The sequence below is a fragment of the Scyliorhinus torazame genome, chromosome 11 (assembly GCF_047496885.1).
Source record: "Scyliorhinus torazame isolate Kashiwa2021f chromosome 11, sScyTor2.1, whole genome shotgun sequence".
NCBI classification, from domain to species: Eukaryota; Metazoa; Chordata; class Chondrichthyes; order Carcharhiniformes; family Scyliorhinidae; genus Scyliorhinus; species Scyliorhinus torazame.
The window spans coordinates 250479333-250506164 of record NC_092717.1 but is presented as its reverse complement, the minus strand read 5'-3'; the positions used below and the strand labels follow the sequence as shown (position 1 = coordinate 250506164).

The 26832-nt window shown below is 44.9% G+C and overlaps 1 protein-coding gene across 2 annotated transcripts in view; it reads left to right on the top strand.

Moving 5' to 3' along the window:
- cdk5 (cyclin dependent kinase 5) overlaps window positions 1–26832 on the top strand; it is a 248988-nt gene that overhangs the window by 149366 nt on the left and 72790 nt on the right. For both annotated transcript variants that reach the window (XM_072468561.1, XM_072468562.1), the window contains exon 8: window positions 1778–1874. In XM_072468561.1, coding sequence (XP_072324662.1) covers window positions 1778–1874 — 97 coding nt within the window. The remainder of the gene's footprint in view (window positions 1–1777; window positions 1875–26832) is intronic.

The following is a 26832-nucleotide window of genomic DNA, read 5'->3' as shown; positions in this document are numbered from 1 at the left end:
GCTGCACTGTCAGAGGGTCAGCACTGAGGGAGTGCCGCACTGTCAGAGGGTCAGTACTGAGGGAGTGCCGCACTGTCAGAGGGTCAGTACTGAGGGAGTGCCGCACTGTCAGAGGGTCAGTACTGAGGGAGTGCCGCTCTGTCAGAGGGTCAGTACTGAGGGAGGGCTGCACTGTCAGAGGGTCAGTACTGAGGGAGTGCCGCTCTGTCAGAGGGTCAGTACTGAGGGAGGGCTGCACTGTCAGAGGGTCAGTACTGAGGGAGTGCTGCACTGTTAGAGGGTCAGTACTGAGGGAGCGCTGCACTGTCAGAAGTGAAGTAGTTCAGACGAGATGCTGAACTAAGCCCCTGTCACCACTCTTCATTTCATGTAAACAAACCCACCGCACTGGACAGAAGAACCGGCATTTTCTACCTGTGTAACAAACGTTCCTCAACCTACATCATTATAAACATATTATCCAGTCATTCAGCTGCTGTTAAAGTGTTGTACTGATTTTGCTCATTGCTGATTTGCTCATGACTGATATTGATATTGTGATGAATGCTGGGTCTATTAGGTATTATATTTTATACTTGTTGCAGGATATTATTAAAAACCCAGGGTTCAAATACATGCAGGCAATATGTCTGTTAAAGTTGTAAATAGGTTTTGTAAAAGTTAGGGAATCATTGATCCTAACCATTTACTTTTTTTACATATGGATGGCTAATGGAATCTTGTTAATAGAAAGGAGGATCCCTGGGTGTAGATAATTAATGATGGATGGTGTTTAGTCCTAGCTGAGCAGATCATGGGACATCCTCATAGGATACAGATGATGTAATTATTGGGAGGAGCCAGGTCTGTCGATGTTTTTTTCAGTTTTGCCATAGGATTCAAATCTGACAAGACAGAAAGAATTTCAGGTTGTTCCTGAAAGGGTCTCTCTCCAAATGTCTTCACAGAGAACAGCAATTACCCTGATCCCTGGAATGAAGAGCTTCTCGTATGAGGAATGGCTGAGGACTCTGGGTCTGTACTCCTCAAACTGAGTTTAGAAGGATGAGGGGGGATCTTATTGAAACAAGATACTGTGAGGGCTGGATAGAGTGGACGTGGAGAGGATGTTTCCACTTGTAGGAAAATCTAGAACCAGAGGACACCATCTCAGACTAAAGGGGCGATCCTTTAAAACAGAGATGAGGAGGAATTTCTTCAGCCAGAGGGTGGTGAATCTGTGGAACACTTTGCCGCAGAAGGCTGTGGAGGCCAAATCACCGAGTGTCTTTTAGACAGAGATCGATAGGTTCTTGATTAATAAGGGGATCAGGGGTTATGAGGAGAAGGCAGGAGAATGGGGATGAGAAAAATATCAGCCATGACTGAATGGCAGAGCAGACTCGATGGGCCGAGTGGCCTAATTCTGCTCCTATGTCTTATGATTGCTAACTTTATTTATGAGAGGTCTTTGAACTATATTGGGTTGCTTTGTTGGAATATATATAGTGACAGGTGTCGATAGTGAGTTGAAGCTTTTCCTTTTATTTAAGGACAGTTTAACTTTTGTTCATGTTAATGTGGTTAATTCTGTGTTTAAATTAAAGTTTGTTCGAACATAAATCAGAGTTATCACCCCTGGGGTCAAGTATCCTTTCCTCACAGTTTTAAAAATTGCAAATTGTTTGGGAATTCCCGTCCAGTATTCTTACAAAAATTAGGGTCTGCTCCGATATCCTGACAATAGTCTTAGGGAGGAGAGGTACTGGTTGTTTAACCTGCCCTTTGCCCATTGCAGGTGGTGACACTGTGGTATCGCCCTCCAGATGTGCTGTTTGGTGCTAAACTCTACTCTACTTCCATAGACATGTGGTCAGCTGGTTGCATATTTGCAGGTAATTTACAGACCTGATGTGAGGGCACGCTGCTCTCCTACACTCCCCGCAACCATCCCATCCCTCGCCACATCCTCTCCCTAGCTGTAGGATTACCAGTCCGCGGTGTGTTAAATCACTGGGTTTTGGAGTGTTGGTGCAGGCTCTGAGCCCCATTGGGAAGGATGTTAAGGTATTGGAGAATGTTGTTACGATTCAATTCGCGGCCAGTAACCTTTTGTTTCAAGTAGACAAAGTTTGAAATCCCAGTTATCCACAAGGAGAATAAAACCACAAGATTCTATGGTTTTAAACAAAAAAAACTTTGCACCAAATCAGAAAATTAAAACAATTTGCAATATCTATCTTATACTCCAGCATTCAAAATTAACATGAGGTAAATATGAATTAACAGGCACACTGTGGTTGAACATACTACTCTGCGCATTAAATGGCAGATGCGACCAACACAGATCCCATGGATTTTTCATCAACCCGTCCAGACGTCAGTGACCACTGTGAGTCACAGTATTTCATTAAAACTCTTTATCTCTCTTATGAGGTATTTAATCTCTTCACTTTTGATGATTTAGCCTCTGAATTAACACAACAGCCGTTACGACTTGGACTGTCTCAACTGCTGACCTGGCAATGGTTCAGCCTCTTCTCCTGATTTTTTGTTCCAGAAGATTCACAAAGCTGCACCCCTGTCTCTAGTTACTGCCGCACTTCCAACTCTTTTGCAGACTGCTAGCTTCACTCAGTGGTTTCTCTAAATATCAGTCTCCCAGCTGCACTGAGCTCGAAATGTCTCCCAGGACATTTGAGCCCTGACTGCCTGGAGCTGGCAAACATATCCCAGGCTTCTCTGTGAGCTGCAAACCACATGAGGTCCAAACTGCAACTAATCCCCATCCCTGGCAAGAATTCAGGCAAATTGAAACCGGAGAGCCTTCTTAAGCTTCACCCATCTCGTTGACGATGTAGCCCTTCAGTATTCACTGAATGTTTTAAAACTCTATAACTCCCAAAACAAACTATTTCTCTGTACTGTACTTCTTTGCAGCAGTGTGGACATCCTGGGCTGGATTCTTTGCAGCCCCGCACCAAAATCGCGTTCGGAGAATCGCTCACACGATTTACACGGCACGGCTAGGGGGTCATTGACAGGGCCCCGTGCCCCCGCGGTTCTCCGGGCAAAACTGGCCGAGTTCGCGCCGGCATGGTTCTACCCACGTATTGGCCGTCGGAACCCTCGGTTGGCGGCTGAGGACTCGCTCCCCGGCCGCCCTGGTGGGGGCGGGGGGGATCGAGCACCGGGGGGGGGGGGGGGGGGGGGCCTCATGGGCGGTCAGGGCAGCGATCAGGCGGCTCGGATCCGCGGGCACCTGCCATCCCGGACAGGGTGGGGGGGGGGGGGGTGGGGGCTGCATTATCGATGTCGGTCCGCAGTCCGACTCCGCCATCACGCACGGCACACCCGCTGCAGGCCGCCGCTGTGCGCATGGGCGGACACGCGACCAGCAGTGCGGGGCCTGTATCTGCAGCTGAAGCTGCGAGAAGCACTCTGGAGCCCTGCCAGCACCCTGCAGGTAGGAGAATAGCTGTAGATTTTTCTGAGGAAAGTCAAGAGTGAAACGCCAGCGTTTTTACGCTGGCCTGGGGACAGAGCTCCATTTGTGGAGAATCCAGTCTCATGTCTCCAGTTAAGTCTGCTCCCCTGCTGTTTTATCGATCCATGTCTCCAGTTCTCCAGTTAAGTCTGCTCCCCTGCTGTTTTATCGATCCATGTCTCCAGTTCTCCAGTTAAGTCTGCTCACCTGTTTTATCGATCCATTTCTTCTATTCAGACTGTTAACAAAACTAACGTTCTGAACTGCCACTTTCTTTGGCAATCGCTAAAGGCTCAGCATTTTAGCATCTTACCTTCACAACTCTAATCTTTCTAGACCTGATAATTAACTCTAAAAATATTAACATGCACCATCATAAAAATATTTTAAAAATAAATTTAGAGTACCCAATTAATTTTTTCCAATTATGGGGCAATTTAGCGTGGCCAATCCACCTAACCTGCACATTTTTTGTTTTTGTGGGACAACACCCACGCAAACACGGGGAGAATGTGCAAACTTCACACGGACAGTGACCCAGAGCCGGGATCGAACCTGGGACCTCAGCGCCTTGAGGCTGCAGTGCTAACCCACTGCGCCACCGTGCTGCCCTTCACCATCATAAAATTGTAGAATTGTTCCTGTGCAGCAGGAGGCCATTTGGTCCCTCACATCAGCACTTGCTGTCCAAATTAGCATCATGACGTAGTGCCCCTTGCCTTTTCCCCGTATCCCCGCACATTGTTTCTGTTCAAATAATCATCTAATGCCCTCTTGAATGCTTCGATTGAACCTGACTCCACCACATTTCCAGACCGTTCAATCCAGACCCCAACCACTCACTGTGTGAAAAAGTTTATTCTCAAATCACATTTGCTCTTTTAAAAATCACTTTACATCTGTGCCCTCTTGTTCTTAACCCTTTTATGAGGGGGAACAGTTTTTCCCCGTATACACTGTCCTGCCCCTCACGATTTTGAACATCTCTATCAAATCTCCCCTTAGTCTTTTACTGTCCAAGAACAGTCCCAACCTCTCCAGTCCATCCTCGTAACTGAAGTTTCTCATCCCTGGAACCATTCTTGTAAACCTCTCTGCAATGTGTTCACATCCTTCCCAGATTGTGACGCCCAGAACTGTGCACAATATACCAGCTGAGGTCCAACTAGTATCTTTTAGTCTAATGTTATGGACGAGGCGTTTTCAGAACCCCAAAATGTATCGTGGAGTTCAACCAACCTCTCGCTTTAATGGATTTTGTTGCTTTTCCTAGCACACGGCTTGTTCCCTAGGTGTGGGATTACAATTATGGACACGTGGGTTTTTAAACACAAAACACTATTTATTCCATGAACTCAACTTAACATCTTAAATAAACATTGGATCTCTTAACACCCCTTACTTCAAAGATAACTCAGAAAATATTGCAACAGTAAATAACTCCTTAAGATGTTCCTTAAAACTTCCAAGAGACTTAACACCTTTAAACAGTAACACACCAGTCACAGTTAATATATATATTTTCTGTTTTATGGCAGAGATATATATATGCTTGGTCAATCAGCTCACAGCAAACCAGAACTTCTCAAGCTGCTGTCTCAAACTGGCTTTCTCCTTTTAAACTGCTCTCAGCAAAACCAGCCAGGCACTTTTAAACTGCTCTCAGCTAAACCAGCCAGGCACTTTTAAACTGCTCTCAGCTAAACCAGCCAGGCACTTTTAAACTGCTCTCAGCTAAACCAGCCAGGCACTTTTAATCCGCTCTCAGCAAAACCAGCCAAGCATTTTTCAAAACTGAAACTTCAAAATGCAAAATCAAACTGCAAAATGGCTGAACTGAACTGAGCTACACCCACTCTATGACATCACTGTTTTCTTAAAGATATATTGCTTAAACATCCAGTTCTTAAAGGCACTCTCGCATGACACCCCCCCCCCCCAAGACAAAAAAATAAACCATCAACTTCAAGATGGTTTAATTTTTCACTTTTGCACCATCCACTAAGAAATGTACACAGTAAATATACCTTTTCGTTTTTTTAAAAAACACACGCAAACAGGTATAATAATATAATCCATTTTTCTTTGTTGTTCTTCCTCCAACCGAAATCTTTCTCGATTGACAGTCTCTTTGAACAAAGTCTCTGCACGATCCATCCATTCCTCTACTCCTCGGCATTTCTCTTTAGAATCAGATCATTTAGTTCAATCTGACCACAGAGTCCCTTGCAATTCTCCAATACAGGAGCATTGGTGATCACAGCTTTCAGGCAGTCAAATGCCTGTTGAAAGTCCGCTGTCCATTGAAATCTTTTAGTTTCTTCAGCAATTCCATCAGTGGAGTAATCACGCCACAAAACTTTTGCACAACTGTTCGATCAAATTCATTCATGCTAAGAAATCGCATTATTTCCCTTCATCTTGAGGGTATCGGAAACTCCTCCAGGAAAGTGATTCGGGCTTCTCCAAATTCACTTTCGGCTAGGTTTATCACCAAATCCGCCTTCTGAAGTCGATCGAAGAACTCCATACGATGTTTTAAATGTTCCTTCCATGTCTGGAAGTTGGAAATAAAAACAGATTGTCCCACTTTCTCCATGCAATCCTTCAATGGTGGGATAGGATAAGAGTCCGTTCTTGTAACTGCATTCACCTTTCTATAGTCCACACGCAACCGTTGGGTACCGTCTCGTTTAGGTACCATCACTATGGGTGAGCTCCATTGGCTGCAACCCACTTCAATTATGCCATTCTTCAGCATACTCTCAATCTCTGTTAACCTGTGCCAATTTTAAAGGATTAAGTCTATATGGATGTTGTTTGATAGGAACAGCATTTCCCACATCTACATCATGTATAGCCATTTTAGTACTTCCCAATTTATCTCTACAAACTTGCCCATGTGATATCAATAACTTTTTCAGGTCAGTTTGTTTTTCCTCCGGAAGGTAACAACAATTCATCCCAATTTTTAAGAACATCCTCATTTTCCAATTTAATTTGAGTTATGTCAAATTCACAGTCATCTGGATTTGGTTCGTCACTTTGAGTTAGAATCATTAAAACTTCCTTTTTCTCTCCTTCCCTTTCAGAGTACCTTTTAAGCATATTCACATGACACACTCGGTGAGTCTTCCTTCTATCTGGTGTTTTTACCACATAATTCACCTCACTTAATTTCCTTTCAATCTGATACGGTCCACAAAACCTAGCTTTTAAAGGCTCCCCTACCACTGGTAACAACACTAAAACTTGACCTCCACTGGCAAAACTACGAACTTTGGATTTCTTGTCCGCTACCCGTTTTATCACATTTTGTGCAAGTTTCAAATGTTGTCTAGCCAATTCACCTGCTCTATTTAATCGTTCCCTAAAATTTGACATGTAATCCAATAGTGTAATTTCCGATTTCTCACCCACCAATTTTTCCTTAATCAATTTAAGTGGTCCTCTTACCTCATGACCAAAAATTAGTTAAAAAGGACTAAATTTGGTAGACTCATTAGGTGCATCCCTAATTGCAAACAGTACGAATGGGATTCCTTTATCCCAATCCTCTGGATAATCTTGACAATAAGCCCTGAACATTGTCTCTAATGTCTGATGCCACCTTTCTAACACTCCCTGCGATTCTGGATGGTACGCAGTTGATTTAAATTGTTTTATTCCTAAACTATCCATAACTTCTTTGAATAACTTTGAAGTAAAATTCAAATTTACGATTGAATTTCTGTGGGTAGTCCATACCTAGTAAAGAATTTAAGTAACTCTTCCACAATCCTTTTAGCTGTAATATTACGTACTGGAATGGCCTCTGGAAACCTAGTAGACACATCCATTACAATCAAAAGATATTGATTCCCACTTTTTGTTTTTGGAAGCGGTCCTACACAATCGATTAGGACCCTTGTAAAAGGTTCCTCAAATGCTGGAATGGGTATTAAGGGCGCTGGTTTTATCACTGCTTGAGGTTTCCCTATCACTTGACATGTGTGACATGATTGACAAAATTTAACTACATCTTTATGTAGTCCAGGCCAATAAAAATGTTTCTGGATTTTAGCTTGAGTTTTCCTTATTCCCAAATGACCTCCCACTGGTACCTCATGTGCAACTCGCAACACCTCCTTTCTATACCCTACCGGCAATACTATTTGATGAACCTCTGCCCACTTTCCATCCGCCTGCATAAGTACAGGTCTCCATTTTCTCATCAAGACATCATTTTTACGGTAATAACACTCGTATACTCTCAGATTCCTCTTCCGGATATGCTTTCCGATATATCCGTTTTATTTCTACATCTTTCTGTTGTAACTCCGCCAATTTTCCTGAACTAAAAATATCCGCCTCATCCTCCACCTGGTCTTGTTCTTTTTCAACCATCTGATCAAAAATCGTTTCTGATAATTGCACTTCACCTTCATCTTCACTCTCGGATTTCTCCTCTTGTCTTAACCTGTGACTTTGCGACCTTGTTACGACACAATCCGGAAAAATCCCAGGATATTCGTCCTTCAACACTTCAGTTGACTAATTTTACACTGGCTTATCAACCACAGTAGGCATCACTCCCACCTGCGATCCAGCTATATCATTACCCAAGATAAACTGTATTCCTGGACGAGATAGTTTATCTATTACTCCTACTATCACTTCACCACTTTTCACTGGACTTTTCAACCTTACCTTATGTAATGGAACGCTACTCCTCTCTCCCTGAATTCCACATATCGCCACCTTTTCTGACAACATTCTTCCCAAACTACATAATTCCTCATCTCTTACCATTAAAGATTGACTAGCCCCTGTATCTCTTAAAATGGTGACTTCTTTACCTGCTCCTCCTGATACACACGAGTAAACTTGACCCACACAAGTAAATTCTTTAAAGACATCTGGCACCTTCTTAACAATTACTTCTTGAACAGGCTGTACAATCGTTTGCACCTCCTTCGCTTCCCTTGGGCTTTCCTTTACCACTCTAACAAACCCCACTGTCTTATCCTGTTTTACCACATCAGCCTTCCCAGTGCTTTTCTTCAACCACCAACACTGTGACTTTACATGGCCTAGTTTATTACAGTGAAAACATCTGAAACTTGTCATTTCTTTTCCACCCTCCTGGATTTCTTTTTTAATCTGAGGTACATTCTCTTTATTATCTCCCATCAGATCACCTTTACCTTTACCACTTGAGTATTACTCATGTCCCCAGTTTCTATCCCTCACCGGCTGAAACTGATGTCGGAAACCAAGCTTTGATTTATGAACTAATTCATAATCATCTGCCAATTCTGCTGCTAACCTCGCAGTTTTAACCCTCTGTTCTTCCACATGAGTTCTCACTACATCAGGAATTGAATTTTTAAACTCCTCCAAAAGTATAATTTCTCTGAGAGCTTCATACGTTTGGTCGATTTTCAAAGCCCTTATCCACCTATCAAAATTACTCTGTTTGAGCCTTTCAAACTCCATGTATGTTTGACCAAATTCGTTCCTTAAATTTCTAAACCTTTGTCTGTAAGCTTCAGGCACTAGCTCATATGCACTAAAGATGGATTTCTTCACCTCCTCATACGTTCCAGATGCCTCCTCCGGTAGTGATGCAAACACTTCACTAGCTCTACCTACCAGCTTTGTTTGAATCAGTAACACCCACATGTCCTGTGGCCATTTCATTTGTTTAGCTACCTTCTCAAATGAAATGAAAAAGGCTTCCACTTCCTTCTCGTCAAACCTTGGCAATGCTTGGACATATTTAACTAGATTCCCACCAAGCCTTCGACTGTGACGCTCTTTCTCACTATCCTCATCACTATCATCCAACTGTACGTTTCCCTTTACGTCTGCCAATTGAAAATGAAATGGAAATGAAATGAAAATCGCTTATTGTCACGAGTAGGCTTCAATGAAGTTACTGTGAAAAGCCCCTAGTCACCACATTCCGGCGCCTGTTCAGGGAGGCTGGTACGGGAATTGAACCGTGCTGCTGGCTTGCCTTGGTCTGCTTTAAAAGCCAGCGATTTAGCCCAGTGTGCTAAACCTGCTAAACTAACCCTAACTTTAACTGATTGTCATGTTTCATGGCCATTTTCTGAAATTCAAACTCCCTCTCTTTATCTTTTTCCCTGATCTGTATCTCCCTTTCTTTTCCTTTTTGTTCTGCTCGGGCTATTCTTTCTTTTCTCCTTTCTTCTCTCCTTTTCTTTTTCCTCTCTCTCAATTTCTCTTTCTTTTTCCTCTCTCTCTCACTCTTTCTTTTTCCTCTCTCTCTCTTTTTCTTTTTCCTCTCTCTCACTCTCATATTCAAGCTGCTTTAATTCTTTCTCATGTTCCATTTGTTTAATTTGCAACTGAATTTTTGCCATTTCTAATGAGTCAAACTCTATCTCAGGCAACTTTAAATTATTAACCACCGCCATAATTACCTCATCTTTTCACATTTGGTCAGGTAATGTTAACTGCAATGTTCTTGCGAAATCTAACAGTCTGCTTTTCGTTTCTGTCCATAAGGTACTATGTGTGACATTCTCCACTCCCAAAAACTTCTGAGCCTCTGAAAGAGCCATTGTTCACAACACTCTCCCCACTTAAACTAAAATACCACACCGGAAAAGCAACAATGCTTCACTGTCTTTAAGTTCACAAAAGCCAATCCAATAGATAGACTTTTATCCCCCTCAAGCCCCCAATTGTTATGGGCGAGGGGTGTTCAGAACCCCAAAATGTATCATGGAGTTCAACCAGCATCTCCCTTTAATGGATTAGTTGCTTTTCCTAGCACACGGCTTGTTCCCTAGGTGTGACATTACAATTATGGACACGTGGGTTTTTAAACACAAAACACTATTTATTCCATGAACTCAACTTAACATCTTAAATAAACATTGGATCTCTTAACACCCCGTTCTTCAAAGATAACTCAGAAAATATTGCAACAGTAAATAACTCCTTAAGATGTTCCTTCAAACTTCCAAGAGACTTAACACCTTTAAACAGTAACACACCAGTCACAGTTAATATATATATTTTCTGTTTTATGGCAGAGATATATATATGCTTGGTCAATCAGCTCACAGCAAACCAGAACTTCTCAAGCTGCTGTCTCAAACTGGCTTTCTACTTTTAATCAGCTCTCAGCAAAACCAGCCAGGCACTTTTAAACTGCTTTCAGCAAAACCAGCCAGGCACTTTTAAACTGCTCTCAGCAAAACCAACCAGGCACTTTTAAACTGCTCTCAGCAAAACCAGACAGGCACTTTTAAACTGCTTTCAGCAAAACCAGACAGGCACTTTTAAACTGCTCTCAGCTAAACCAGCCAGGCACTTTTAAACTGCTCTCAGCTAAACCAGCCAGGCACTTTTAAACTGCTCTCAGCAAAACCAGCCAGGCACTTTTAAACTGCTCTCAGCAAAACCAGCCAGGCACTTTTAAACTGCTCTCAGCAAAACCAGCCAGGCACTTTTAATCTGCTCTCAGCTATACCAGCCAGGCACTTTTAAACTGCTCTCAGCAAAACCAGCCAGGCACTTTTAAACTGCTCTCAGCAAAATCAGCCAGGCACTTTTAAACTGCCCTCAGCAAAACCAGCCAGGCACTTTTAAACTGCTCTCAGCAAAACCAGCCAGGCACTTTTAAACTGCTCTCAGCTAAACCAGCCAGGCACTTTTAAACTGCTCTCAGCAAAATCAGCCAGGCACTTTTAAACTGCCCTCAGCAAAACCAGCCAGGCACTTTTAAACTGCTCTCAGCAAAACCAGCCAGGCACTTTTAAACTGCTCTCAGCTAAACCAGCCAGGCACTTTTAATCTGCTCTCAGCTATACCAGCCAGGCACTTTTAAACAGCTCTCAGCTAAACCAGCCCGGCACTTTTAAACTGCTCTCAGCAAAACCAGCCAGGCACTTTTAAACTGCTCTCAGCAAAACCAGCCAGGCACTTTTAAACTGCTCTCAGCTAAACCAGCCAGGCACTTTTAAACTGCTCTCAGCAAAACCAGCCAGGCACTTTTAAACTGCTCTCAGCAAAACCAACCAGGCACTTTTAAACTGCTCTCAGCAAAACCAGCCAGGCACTTTTAATCAGCTCTCAGCAAAACCAGCCAGGCACTTTTAAACTGCACTCAGCTAAACCAGCCAGGCACTTTTAAACTGCTCTCAGCAAAACCAGCCAGGCCCTTTTAAACTGCTCTCAGCTAAACCAGCCAGGCACTTTTAAACTGCTCTCAGCAAAACCAGCCAGGCACTTTTAAACTGCTCTCAGCAAAACCAACCAGGCTATTTTAAACTGCTCTCAGCAAAACCAGCCAGGCACTTTTAAACTGCTCTCAGCAAAACCAGCCAGGCACTTTTAAACAGCTCTCAGCTAAACCAGCCCGGCACTTTTAAACTGCTCTCAGCAAAACCAGCCAGGCACTTTTAAACTGCTCTCAGCAAAACCAGCCAGGCACTTTTGAACTGCTCTCAGCAAAACCAGCCAGGCACTTTTAAACTGCTCTCAGCAAAACCAGCCAGGCACTTTTAAACTGCTCTCAGCAAAACCAGCCAGGCACTTTTAAACTGTTCTCAGCAAAACCAACCAGGCACTTTTAATCTGCTCTCAGCAAAACCAGCCAGGCACTTTTAAACTGCTCTCAGCAAAACCAGCCAGGCACTTTTAATCAGCTCTCAGCAAAACCAGACAGGCACTTTTTAGCTGCTCTCAGCAAAACCAGCCAGGCACTTTTAAACTGCTCTCAGCAAAACCAGCCAGGCACTTTTAAACTGCTCTCAGCAAAACCAGCCAGGCACTTTTAAACTGCTCTCAGCTAAACCCGCCAGGCACTTTTAAACTGCTCTCAGCAAAACCAGCCAGGCACTTTTAAACTGCTCTCAGCAAAACCAGCCAGGCACTTTTAATCAGCTCTCAGCAAAACCAGACAGGCACTTTTTAGCTGCTCTCAGCAAAACCAGACAGGCACTTTTAATCAGCTCTCAGCAAAACCAGACAGGCACTTTTAAACTGCTCTCAGCAAAACCAGCCAGGCACTTTTAACCTGCTCTCAGCTAAAACAGCCAGGCACTTTTAAACTGCTCTCAGCAAAACCAACCAGGCTATTTTAAACTGCTCTCAGCTAAACCAACCAGGCACTTTTAAACTGCTCTCAGCAAAACCAGCCAGGCACTTTTAATCCGCTCTCAGCTAAACCAGCCAGGCACTTTTAAACTGCTCTCAGCTAAACCAGACAGGCACTTTTAATCAGCACTTAGCAAAACCAGCTAGGCACTTTTAAACTGCTCTCAGCTAAACCAGCCAGGCACTTTTAATCAGCTCTCAGCAAAACCAACCAGGCTATTTTAAACTGCTCTCAGCTAAACCAGCCAGGCACTTTTAATCTGCTCTCAGCAAAACCAGACAGGCACTTTTTAGCTGCTCTCAGCAAAACCAGCCAGGCACTTTTAAACTGCTCTCAGCAAAACCAGCCAGGCACTTTTAAACTGCTCTCAGCAAAACCAGCCAGGCACTTTTAAACTGCTCTCATCAAAACCAGCCAGGCACTTTTAAACTGCTCTCAGCAAAACCAGCCAGGCACTTTTAAACTGCTCTCAGCAAAACCAACCAGGCACTTTTAATCTGCTCTCAGCAAAACCAGCCAGGCACTTTTAATCAGCTCTCAGCAAAACCAGACAGGCACTTTTTAGCTGCTCTCAGCAAAACCAGCCAGGCACTTTTAAACTGCTCTCAGCAAAACCAGCCAGGCACTTTTAAACTGCTCTCAGCAAAACCAGCCAGGCACTTTTAAACTGCTCTCAGCAAAACCAGCCAGGCACTTTTAAACTGCTCTCAGCTAAACCCGCCAGGCACTTTTAAACTGCTCTCAGCAAAACCAGCCAGGCACTTTTAAACTGCTCTCAGCAAAACCAGCCAGGCACTTTTAATCAGCTCTCAGCAAAACCAGACAGGCACTTTTTAGCTGCTCTCAGCAAAACCAGACAGGCACTTTTAATCAGCTCTCAGCAAAACCAGACAGGCACTTTTAAACTGCTCTCAGCAAAACCAGCCAGGCACTTTTAAACTGCTCTCAGCTAAAACAGCCAGGCACTTTTAAACTGCTCTCAGCAAAACCAACCAGGCTATTTTAAACTGCTCTCAGCTAAACCAACCAGGCACTTTTAAACTGCTCTCAGCAAAACCAGCCAGGCACTTTTAATCCGCTCTCAGCTAAACCAGCCAGGCACTTTTAAACTGCTCTCAGCTAAACCAGACAGGCACTTTTAATCAGCACTTAGCAAAACCAGCCAGGCACTTTTAAACTGCTCTCAGCTAAACCAGCCAGGCACTTTTAATCAGCTCTCAGCAAAACCAACCAGGCTATTTTAAACTGCTCTCAGCTAAACCAGCCAGGCACTTTTAATCAGCTCTCAGCAAAACCAGACAGGCACTTTTTAGCTGCTCTCAGCAAAACCAGCCAGGCACTTTTAAACTGCTCTCAGCAAAACCAACCAGGCACTTTTAATCTGCTCTCAGCAAAACCAGCCAGGCACTTTTAAACTGCTCTCAGCAAAACCAGCCAGGCACTTTTAATCAGCTCTCAGCAAAACCAGACAGGCACTTTTTAGCTGCTCTCAGCAAAACCAGCCAGGCACTTTTAAACTGCTCTCAGCAAAACCAGCCAGGCACTTTTAAACTGCTCTCAGCAAAACCAGCCAGGCACTTTTAAACTGCTCTCAGCAAAACCAGCCAGGCACTTTTAAACTGCTCTCAGCTAAACCCGCCAGGCACTTTTAAACTGCTCTCAGCAAAACCAGCCAGGCACTTTTAATCAGCTCTCAGCAAAACCAGACAGGCACTTTTTAGCTGCTCTCAGCAAAACCAGACAGGCACTTTTAATCAGCTCTCAGCAAAACCAGACAGGCACTTTTAAACTGCTCTCAGCAAAACCAGCCAGGCACTTTTAACCTGCTCTCAGCTAAAACAGCCAGGCACTTTTAAACTGCTCTGAGCAAAACCAACCAGGCTATTTTAAACTGCTCTCAGCTAAACCAACCAGGCACTTTTAAACTGCTCTCAGCAAAACCAGCCAGGCACTTTTAATCCGCTCTCAGCTAAACCAGCCAGGCACTTTTAAACTGCTCTCAGCTAAACCAGACAGGCACTTTTAATCAGCACTTAGCAAAACCAGCCAGGCACTTTTAAACTGCTCTCAGCTAAACCAGCCAGGCACTTTTAATCAGCTCTCAGCAAAACCAGACAGGCACTTTTTAGCTGCTCTCAGCAAAACCAGCCAGGCACTTTTAAACTGCTCTCAGCAAAACCAGCCAGGCACTTTTAAACTGCTCTCAGCAAAACCAGCCAGGCACTTTTAAACTGCTCTCATCAAAACCAGCCAGGCACTTTTAAACTGCTCTCAGCAAAACCAGCCAGGCACTTTTAAACTGCTCTCAGCAAAACCAACCAGGCACTTTTAATCTGCTCTCAGCAAAACCAGCCAGGCACTTTTAATCAGCTCTCAGCAAAACCAGACAGGCACTTTTTAGCTGCTCTCAGCAAAACCAGCCAGGCACTTTTAAACTGCTCTCAGCAAAACCAGCCAGGCACTTTTAAACTGCTCTCAGCAAAACCAGCCAGGCACTTTTAAACTGCTCTCAGCAAAACCAGCCAGGCACTTTTAAACTGCTCTCAGCTAAACCCGCCAGGCACTTTTAAACTGCTCTCAGCAAAACCAGCCAGGCACTTTTAAACTGCTCTCAGCAAAACCAGCCAGGCACTTTTAATCAGCTCTCAGCAAAACCAGACAGGCACTTTTTAGCTGCTCTCAGCAAAACCAGACAGGCACTTTTAATCAGCTCTCAGCAAAACCAGACAGGCACTTTTAAACTGCTCTCAGCAAAACCAGCCAGGCACTTTTAAACTGCTCTCAGCTAAAACAGCCAGGCACTTTTAAACTGCTCTCAGCAAAACCAACCAGGCTATTTTAAACTGCTCTCAGCTAAACCAACCAGGCACTTTTAAACTGCTCTCAGCAAAACCAGCCAGGCACTTTTAATCCGCTCTCAGCTAAACCAGCCAGGCACTTTTAAACTGCTCTCAGCTAAACCAGACAGGCACTTTTAATCAGCACTTAGCAAAACCAGCCAGGCACTTTTAAACTGCTCTCAGCTAAACCAGCCAGGCACTTTTAATCAGCTCTCAGCAAAACCAACCAGGCTATTTTAAACTGCTCTCAGCTAAACCAGCCAGGCACTTTTAATCAGCTCTCAGCAAAACCAGACAGGCACTTTTTAGCTGCTCTCAGCAAAACCAGCCAGGCACTTTTAAACTGCTCTCAGCAAAACCAGCCAGGCACTTTTAAACTGCTCTCAGCAAAACCAGCCAGGCACTTTTAAACTGCTCTCAGCAAAACCAGCCAGGCACTTTTAAACTGCTCTCAGCAAAACCCGCCAGGCACTTTTAAACTGCTCTCAGCTAAACCCGCCAGGCACTTTTAAACTGCTCTCAGCTAAACCAGCCAGGCACTTTTAAACTGCTCTCAGCAAAACCAGCCAGGCACTTTTAAACTGCTCTCAGCAAAACCAGCCAGGCACTTTTAATCAGCTCTCAGCAAAACCAGACAGGCACTTTTTAGCTGCTCTCAGCAAAACCAGACAGGCACTTTTAATCAGCTCTCAGCAAAACCAGACAGGCACTTTTAAACTGCTCTCAGCAAAACCAGCCAGGCACTTTTAAACTGCTCTCAGCTAAAACAGCCAGGCACTTTTAAACTGCTCTCAGCAAAACCAACCAGGCTATTTTAAACTGCTCTCAGCAAAACCAGCCAGGCACTTTTAATCCGCTCTCAGCTAAACCAGCCAGGCACTTTTAAACTGCTCTCAGCTAAACCAGACAGGCACTTTTAATCAGCACTTAGCAAAACCAGCCAGGCACTTTTAAACTGCTCTCAGCTAAACCAGCCAGGCACTTTTAAACTGCTCTCAGCAAAACCAGCCAGGCACTTTTAAACTGCTCTCAGCAAAACCAGCCAGGCACTTTTAAACTGCTCTCAGCTAAACCAGCCAGGCACTTTTAATCAGCACTTAGCAAAACCAGCCAGACACTTTTAAACTGCTCTCAGCTAAACCAGCCAGGCACTTTTAAACTGCTCTCAGCAAAACCAACCAGGCTATTTTAAACTGCTCTCAGCTAAACCAACCAGGCACTTTTAAACTGCTCTCAGCAAAACCAGCCAGGCACTTTTAATCCGCTCTCAGCTAAACCAGCCAGGCACTTTTAAACTGCTCTCAGCAAAACCAACCAGGCACTTTTAAACTGCTCTCAGCAAAACCAGCCAGGCACTTTTAAACTGCTCTCAGCTAAACCAGCCAGGCACTTTTAAACTGCTCTCAGCAAAACCAGCCAGGCACTTTTAAACTGCTCTCAGCAAAACCAGCCAGGCACTTTTAAACTGCTCTCAGCAAAACCAGCCAGGCGCTTTTAAACTGCTCTCAGCTAAACCAGCCAGGCACTTTTAAACTGCTCTCAGCTAAACCAGCCAGGCACTTTTAAACTGCTCTCAGCAAAACCAGCCAGGCGCTTTTAAACTGCTCTCAGCTAAACCAGCCAGGCACTTTTAAACTGCTCTCAGCAAAACCAGCCAGGCACTTTTAAACTGCTCTCAGCTAAACCAGCCAGGCACTTTTAAACTGCTCTCAGCTAAACCAGCCAGGCACTTTTAAACTGCTCTCAGCAAAACCAGCCAGGCACTTTTAAACTGCTCTCAGCAAAACCAGCCAGGCACTTTTAAACTGCTCTCAGCAAAACCAGCCAGGCACTTTTAAACTGCTCTCAGCAAAACCAGCCAGGCACTTTTAAACTGCTCTCAGCAAAACCAGCCAGGCGCTTTTAATCAGCTCTCAGCAAAACCAGCCAGGCACTTTTAAACTGCTCTCAGCAAAACCAGCCAGGCACTTTTAATCCGCTCTCAGCTAAACCAGCCAGGCACTTTTAAACTGCTCTCAGCAAAACCAGCCAGGCACTTTTAAACTGCTCTCAGCTAAACCAGACAGGCACTTTTAATCAGCACTTAGCAAAACCAGCCAGGCACTTTTAAACTGCTCTCAGCAAAACCAACCAGGCTATTTTAAACTGCTCTCAGCTAAACCAACCAGGCACTTTTAAACTGCTCTCAGCAAAACCAGCCAGGCACTTTTAATCCGCTCTCAGCTAAATCAGCCAGGCACTTTTAAACTGCTCTCAGCAAAACCAACCAGCACTTTTAAACTGCTCTCAGCTAAACCAACCTGGCACTTTTAAACTGCTCTCAGCAAAACCAGCCAGGCACTTTTAAACTGCTCTCAGCAAAACCAGCCAGGCACTTTTAAACTGCTCTCAGCAAAACCAGCCAGGCACTTTTAAACTGCTCTCAGCAAAACCAGCCAGGCAGTTTTAAACTGCTCTCAGCTAAACCAGCCAGGCACTTTTAATCAGCTCTCAGCAAAACCAGGCAGGCACTTTTAAACTGCTCTCAGCAAAACCAACCATGCACTTTTAAACTGCTCTCAGCAAAACCAACCAGGCACTTTTAAACAGCTCTCAGCTAAACCAGCCACGCACGTTTAAACTGCCCTCAGCTAAACCAGCCAGGCACTTTTGAACTGCTCTCAGCAAAACCAGACAGGCACTTTTTAGCTGCTCTCAGCTAAACCAGACATGCACTTTTAATCAGCTCTCAGCAAAACCAGCCAGGCACTTTTAAACTGCTCTCAGCAAAACCAGACAGGCACTTTTAAACTGCTCTCAGCTAAACCAGCCAGGCACTTTTAAACTGCTCTCAGCTAAACCAACCAGGCACTTTTAAACTGCTCTCAGCAAAACCAGCCAGGCACTTTTAAACTGCTCTCAGCAAAACCAGCCAGGCACTTTTAAACTGCTCTCAGCAAAACCAGCCAGGCACTTTTAAACTGCTCTCCGCAAAACCAGCCAGGCACTTTTAAACTGCTCCCAGCTAAACCAGCCAGGCACTTTTAATCAGCACTTAGCAAAACCAGCCAGGCACTTTTAAACTGCTCTCAGCAAAACCAGCCAGGCACTTTTAAACTGCTCTCAGCTAAACCAGACAGGCACTTTTAATCAGCACTTAGCAAAACCAGCCAGGCACTTTTAAACTGCTCTCAGCTAAACCAGCCAGGCACTTTTAATCAGCACTTAGCAAAACCAGCCAGGCACTTTTAAACTGCTCTCAGCTAAACCAGCCAGGCACTTTTAAACTGCTCTCAGCAAAACCAACCAGGCTATTTTAAACTGCTCTCAGCTAAACCAACCAGGCACTTTTAAACTGCTCTCAGCAAAACCAGCCAGGCACTTTTAATCCGCTCTCAGCTAAACCAACCAGGCACTTTTAATCTGCTCTCAGCAAAACCAGCCAGGCACTTTTAATCCGCTCTCAGCTAAACCAGCCAGGCACTTTTAAACTGCTCTCAGCAAAACCAGCCAGGCACTTTTAAACTGCTCTCAGCTAAACCAGCCAGGCACTTTTAAACTGCTCTCAGCAAAACCAGCCAGGCACTTTTAAACTGCTCTCAGCAAAACCAGCCAGGCACTTTTAAACTGCTCTCAGCAAAACCAGCCAGGCACTTTTAAACTGCTCTCAGCAAAACCAACCAGGCACTTTTAAACTGCTCTCAGCAAAACCAGCCAGGCACTTTTAAACTGCCCTCAGCAAAACCAGCCAGGCACTTTTAAACTGCTCTCAGCAAAACCAGCCAGGCACTTTTAATCAGCTCTCAGCAAAACCAGCCAGGCACTTTTAATCCGCTCTCAGCTAAACCAGCCAGGCACTTTTAAACTGCTCTCAGCAAAACCAACCAGGCACTTTTAAACTGCTCTCAGCAAAACCAGCCAGGCACTTTTAAACTGCTCTCAGCAAAACCAGCCAGGCACTTTTAAACTGCTCTCAGCAAAACCAGCCAGGCACTTTTAAACTCCTCTCAGCTAAACCAGACAGGCACTTTTAATCAGCTCTCAGCAAAACCAGCCAGGCACTTTTAAACTGCTCTCAGCAAAACCAGCCTGGCACTTTTAAACTGCTCTCAGCAAAACCAGCCAGGCACTTTTAAACTGCTTTCAGCAAAACCAGCCAGGCACTTTTAAACTGCTCTCAGCAAAACCAGCCAGGCAGTTTTAAACTGCTCTCAGCAAAACCAGCCAGGCACTTTTAAACTGCTCTCAGCAAAACCAGACAGGCACTTGTAAACTGCTCTCAGCTAAACCAGACAGGCACTTTTAAACTGCTCTCAGCAAAACCAGCCAGGCACTTTTCAACTGCTCTCAGCAAAACCAACGAAGCACTTTTAAACTGCTCTCAGCTAAACCAGCCAGGCACTTTTAAACTGCTCTCAGCAAACCAACCAGGCACTTTGAAACTGCTCTCAGCAAAACCAGCCAGGCACTTTTTAGCTGCTCTCAGCTAAACCAGACATGCACTTTTAATCAGCTCTCAGCAAAACCAGCCAGGCACTTTTAAACTGCTCTCAGCAAAACCAGGCAGGCACTTTTTAGCTGCTCTCAGCTAAACCAGACAGGCACTTTTAAACTGCTCTCAGCAAAACCAGCCAGGCACTTTTAAACTGCTCTCAGCTAAACCAGCCAGGCACTTTTAATCAGCTCTCAGCAAAACCAGCCAGGCACTTTTAAACTGCTCTCAGCAAAACCAGACAGGCACTTTTAAACTGCTCTCAGCTAAACCAGCCAGGCACTTTTAAACTGCTGTCAGCTAAACCAGCCAGGCACTTTTAAACTGCTCTCAGCTAAACCAGCCAGGCACGTTTAAACTGCTCTCAGCAAAACCAGCCAGGCACTTTTAAACTGCTCTCAGCTAAACCAGCCAGGCACTTTTAATCAGCTCTCAGCAAAACAAGCCAGGCACTTTTAAACTGCTCTCAGCAAAACCAGCCAGGCACTTTTAAACTGCTCTCAGCAAAACCCGCCAGGCACTTTTAAACTGCTCTCAGCAAAACCAGCCGGGCACTTTTAAACTGCTCTCAGCAAAACCAGACAGGCACTTTTAAACTGCTCTCAGCAAAACCAGACAGGCACTTTTAAACTGCTCAGCAAAACCAGCCAGGCACTTTTAAACTGCTCTCAGCAAAACCAGCCAGGCACTTTTAAACTGCTCTCAGCAAAACCAGACAGGCACTTTTAAACTGCTCTCAGCAAAACCAGCCAGGCACTTTTAAACTGCTCTCAGCTAAACCAACCAGGCACTTTTAAACTGCTCTCAGCTAAACCAGCCAGGCACTTTTAATCAGCTCTCAGCAAAACCAGCCAGGCACTTTAAAACTGCTCTCAGCTAAACCAGCCAGGCACTTTTAAACTGCTCTCAGCTAAACCAACCAGGCACTTTTAAACTGCTCTCAGCAAAACCAGCCAGGCACTTTTAATCAGCTCTCAGCAAAACCAGACAGGCACTTTTAAACTGCTCTCAGCAAAACCAGCCAGGCACTTTTAAACTGCTCTCAGCTAAACCAGACAGGCACTTTTAAACTGCTCTCAGCAAAACCAGCCAGGCACTTTTAAACTGCTCTCAGCAAAACCAGCCAGGCACTTTTAAACTGCTCTCAGCAAAACCAACCAGGCTATTTTAAACTGCTCTCTGCTAAACCAGCCAGGCACTTTTAAACTGCTCTCAGCAAAACCAGCCAGGCACTTTTAAACTGCTCTCAGCTAAACCGGCCAGGCACTTTTAAACTGCTCTCAGCATAACCAGCCAGGCACTTTTAAACTGCTCTCAGCAAAACCAGCCAGGCACTTTTAAACTGCTCTCAGCTAAACCGGCCAGGCACTTTTAAACTGCTCTCAGCATAACCAGCCAGGCACTTTTAAACTGCTCTCAGCAAAACCAGCCAGGCACTTTTAAACTGCTCTCAGCTAAACCAGACAGGCACTTTTAATCAGCACTTAGCAAAACCAGCCAGGCACTTTTAAACTGCTCTCAGCAAAACCAGCCAGGCACTTTTAAACTGCTCTCAGCAAAACCAGCCAGGCACTTTTAAACTGCTCTCAGCAAAACCAGCCAGGCACTTTTAAACTGCCCTCAGCAAAACCAGCCAGGCACTTTTAAACTGCTCTCAGCAAAACCAGCCAGGCACTTTTAATCAGCTCTCAGCAAAACCAGCCAGGCACTTTTAATCCGCTCTCAGCTAAACCAGCCAGGCACTTTTAAACTGCTCTCAGCAAAACCAACCAGGCACTTTTAAACTGCTCTCAGCGAAACCAGCCAGGCACTTTTAAACTGCTCTCAGCAAAACCACCAGGCACTTTTAAACTGCTCTCAGCAAAACCAGCCAGGCACTTTTAATCAGCTCTCAGCAAAACCAGCCTGGCACTTTTAAACTGCTCTCAGCAAAACCAGCCAGGCACTTTTAAACTGCTCTCAGCAAAACCAGCCAGGCACTTTTAAACTGCTCTCAGCTAAACCAGACAGGCACTTTTAAACTGCTCTCAGCAAAACCAGACAGGCACTTTTAAACTCCTCTCAGCTAAACCAGACAGGCACTTTTAATCAGCTCTCAGCAAAACCAGCCTGGCACTTTTAAACTGCTCTCAGCAAAACCAGCCAGGCACTTTTTAGCTGCTCTCAGCTAAACCAGCCAGGCACTTTTAAACTGCTCTCAGCAAAACCAGCCAGGCACTTTTAAACTGCTCTCAGCTAAAACAGCCAGGCACTTTTAAACTGCTCTCAGCTAAACCAACCAGGCACTTTTAAACTGCTCTCAGCTAAACCAGCCAGGCACTTTTAAACTGCTCTCAGCTAAACCAACCAGGCACTTTTAAACTGCTCTCAGCAAAACCAGCCAGGCACTTTTAAACTGCTCTCAGCAAAACCAGCCAGGCACTTTTAAACTGCTCTCAGCAAAACCAGCCAGGCACTTTTAATCAGCTCTCAGCAAAACCAGACAGGCACTTTTAAACTGCTCTCAGCAAAACCAGCCAGGCACTTTTAAACTGCTCTCAGCTAAACCAGACAGGCACTTTTAAACTGCTCTCAGCAAAACCAGCCAGGCACTTTTAAACTGCTCTCAGCAAAACCAACCAGGCTATTTTAAACTGCTCTCTGCTAAACCAGCCAGGCACTTTTAAACTGCTCTCAGCAAAACCAGCCAGGCACTTTTAAACTGCTCTCAGCTGAACCAGCCAGGCACTTTTAAACTGCTCTCAGCATAACCAGCCAGGCACTTTTAAACTGCTCTCAGCAAAACCAGCCAGGCACTTTTAAACTGCTCTCAGCTAAACCAGCCAGGCACTTTTAATCAGCACTTAGCAAAACCAGCCAGGCACTTTTAAACTGCTCTCAGCTAAACCAGCCAGGCACTTTTAAACTGCTCTGAGCAAAACCAGCCAGGCACTTTTAAACTGCTCTCAGCTAAACCAGACAGGCACTTTTAATCAGCACTTAGCAAAACCAGCCAGGCACTTTTAAACTGCTCTCAGCTAAACCAGCCAGGCACTTTTAAACTGCTCTCAGCAAAACCAACCAGGCTATTTTAAACTGCTCTCAGCTAAACCAACCAGGCACTTTTAATCCGCTCTCAGCTAAACCAGCCAGGCACTTTTAAACTGCTCTCAGCAAAACCAGCCAGGCACTTTTAATCCGCTCTCAGCTAAACCAGCCAGGCACTTTTAAACTGCTCTCAGCAAAACCAGCCAGGCACTTTTAAACTGCTCTCAGCTAAACCAGCCAGGCACTTTTAAACTGCTCTCAGCAAAACCAACAAGGCTATTTTAAACTGCTCTCAGCTAAACCAGCCAGGCACTTTTAAACTGCTCTCAGCAAAACCAGCCAGGCACTTTTAAACTGCTCTCAGCTAAACCAGCCAGGCACTTTTAAACTGCTCTCAGCAAAACCAGCCAGGCACTTTTAAACTGCTCTCAGCAAAACCAGCCAGGCACTTTTAAACTGCTCTCAGCAAAACCAGCCAGGCACTTTTAAACTGCTCTCAGCTAAACCAGCCAGGCACTTTTAAACTGCTCTCAGCAAAACCAGCCAGGCACTTTTAAACTGCTCTCAGCAAAACCAACCAGGCACTTTTAAACAGCTCTCAGCTAAACCAGCCACGCACGTTTAAACTGCCCTCAGCTAAACCAGCCAGGCACTTTTGAACTGCTCTCAGCAAAACCAGACAGGCACTTTTTAGCTGCTCTCAGCTAAACCAGACATGCACTTTTAATCAGCTCTCAGCAAAACCAGCCAGGCACTTTTAAACTGCTCTCAGCAAAACCAGACAGGCACTTTTAAACTGCTCTCAGCTAAACCAGCCAGGCACTTTTAAACTGCTCTCAGCTAAACCAACCAGGCACTTTTAAACTGCTCTCAGCAAAACCAGCCAGGCACTTTTAAACTGCTCTCAGCAAAACCAGCCAGGCACTTTTAAACTGCTCTCAGCAAAACCAGCCAGGCACTTTTAAACTGCTCTCAGCAAAACCAGCCAGGCACTTTTAAACTGCTCCCAGCTAAACCAGCCAGGCACTTTTAATCAGCACTTAGCAAAACCAGCCAGGCACTTTTAAACTGCTCTCAGCAAAACCAGCCAGGCACTTTTAATCAGCTCTCAGCAAAACCAACCAGGCTATTTTAAACTGCTCTCTGCTAAACCAGCCAGGCACTTTTAAACTGCTCTCAGCAAAACCAGCCAGGCACTTTTAAACTGCTCTCAGCTAAACTAGCCAGGCACTTTTAAACTGCTCTCAGCATAACCAGCCAGGCACTTTTAAACTGCTCTCAGCAAAACCAGCCAGGCACTTTTAAACTGCTCTCAGCTAAACCAGCCAGGCACTTTTAATCAGCACTTAGCAAAACCAGCCAGGCACTTTTAAACTGCTCTCAGCTAAACCAGCCAGGCACTTTTAAACTGCTCTCAGCTAAACCAGACAGGCACTTTTAATCAGCACTTAGCAAAACCAGCCAGGCACTTTTAAACTGCTCTCAGCTAAACCAGCCAGGCACTTTTAAACTGCTCTCAGCAAAACCAACCAGGCTATTTTAAACTGCTCTCAGCTAAACCAACCAGGCACTTTTAAACTGCTCTCAGCAAAACCAGCCAGGCACTTTTAATCCGCCCTCAGCTAAACCAACCAGGCACTTTTAAACTGCTCTCAGCAAAACCAGCCAGGCACTTTTAATCCGCTCTCAGCTAAACCAGCCAGGCACTTTTAAACTGCTCTCAGCAAAACCAGCCAGGCACTTTTAAACTGCTCTCAGCTAAACCAGCCAGGCACTTTTAAACTGCTCTCAGCAAAACCAGCCAGGCACTTTTAAACTGCTCTCAGCTAAACCAGCCAGGCACTTTTAAACTGCTCTCAGCAAAACCAGCCAGGCACTTTTAAACTGCTCTCAGCAAAACCAGCCAGGCACTTTTAAACTGCTCTCAGCAAAACCAGCCAGGCAGTTTTAATCCGCTCTCAGCTAAACCAGCCAGGCACTTTTAAACTGCTCTCAGCAAAACCAACCAGGCACTTTTAAACTGCTCTCAGCAAAACCAGCCAGGCACTTTTAAACTGCTCTCAGCAAAACCAGCCAGGCACTTTTAAACTGCTCTCAGCAAAACCAGCCAGGCACTTTTAAACTGCTCTCAGCTAAACCAGACAGGCACTTTTAATCAGCTCTCAGCAAAACCAGCCAGGCACTTTTAAACTGCTCTCAGCAAAACCAGCCAGGCACTTTTAAACTGCTCTCAGCAAAACCAGCCAGGCAGTTTTAAACTGCTCTCAGCAAAACCAGACAGGCACTTGTAAACTGCTCTCAGCTAAACCAGCCAGGCACTTTTAAACTGCTCTCAGCTAAACCAGCCAGGCACTTTTAAACAGCTCTCAGCTAAACCAGCCAGGCACTTTTAAACTGCTCTCAGCAAAACCAGCCAGGCACTTTTAAACTGCTCTCAGCTAAACCAGCCAGGCACTTTTAAACTGCTCTCAGCTAAACCAGACAGGCACTTTTAAACTGCTCTCAGCAAAACCAGCCAGGCACTTTTCAACTGCTCTCAGCAAAACCAACGAAGCACTTTTAAACTGCTCTCAGCTAAACCAGCCAGGCACTTTTAAACTGCTCTCAGCAAACCAACCAGGCACTTTTAAACTGCTCTCAGCAAAACCAGCCAGGCACTTTTTAGCTGCTCTCAGCTAAACCAGACATGCACTTTTAATCAGCTCTCAGCAAAACCAGCCAGGCACTTTTAAACTGCTCTCAGCATAACCAGCCAGGCACTTTTAAACTGCTCTCAGCAAAACCAGCCAGGCACTTTTAAACTGCTCTCAGCTAAACCGGCCAGGCACTTTTAAACTGCTCTCAGCATAACCAGCCAGGCACTTTTAAACTGCTCTCAGCAAAACCAGCCAGGCACTTTTAAACTGCTCTCAGCTAAACCAGCCAGGCACTTTTAATCAGCACTTAGCAAAACCAGCCAGGCACTTTTAAACTGCTCTCAGCTAAACCAGCCAGGCACTTTTAAACTGCTCTCAGCAAAACCAGCCAGGCACTTTTAAACTGCCCTCAGCAAAACCAGCCAGGCACTTTTAAACTGCTCTCAGCAAAACCAGCCAGGCACTTTTAATCAGCTCTCAGCAAAACCAGCCAGGCACTTTTAATCCGCTCTCAGCTAAACCAGCCAGGCACTTTTAAACTGCTCTCAGCAAAACCAACCAGGCACTTTTAAACTGCTCTCAGCGAAACCAGCCAGGCACTTTTAAACTGCTCTCAGCAAAACCACCAGGCACTTTTAAACTGCTCTCAGCAAAACCAGCCAGGCACTTTTAATCAGCTCTCAGCAAAACCAGCCTGGCACTTTTAAACTGCTCTCAGCAAAACCAGCCAGGCACTTTTAAACTGCTCTCAGCAAAACCAGCCAGGCACTTTTAAACTGCTCTCAGCTAAACCAGACAGGCACTTTTAAACTGCTCTCAGCAAAACCAGACAGGCACTTTTAAACTCCTCTCAGCTAAACCAGACAGGCACTTTTAATAAGCTCTCAGCAAAACCAGCCTGGCACTTTTAAACTGCTCTCAGCAAAACCAGCCAGGCACTTTTTAGCTGCTCTCAGCTAAACCAGCCAGGCACTTTTAAACTGCTCTCAGCAAAACCAGCCAGGCACTTTTAAACTGCTCTCAGCTAAACCAGCCAGGCACTTTTAAACTGCTCTCAGCAAAACCAGCCAGGCACTTTTAAACTGCTCTCAGCAAAACCAGCCAGGCACTTTTTAGCTGCTCTCAGCTAAAACAGCCAGGCACTTTTAAACTGCTCTCAGCTAAACCAACCAGGCACTTTTAAACTGCTCTCAGCTAAACCAGCCAGGCACTTTTAAACTGCTCTCAGCAAAACCAGCCAGGCACTTTTAAACTGCTCTCAGCAAAACCAGCCA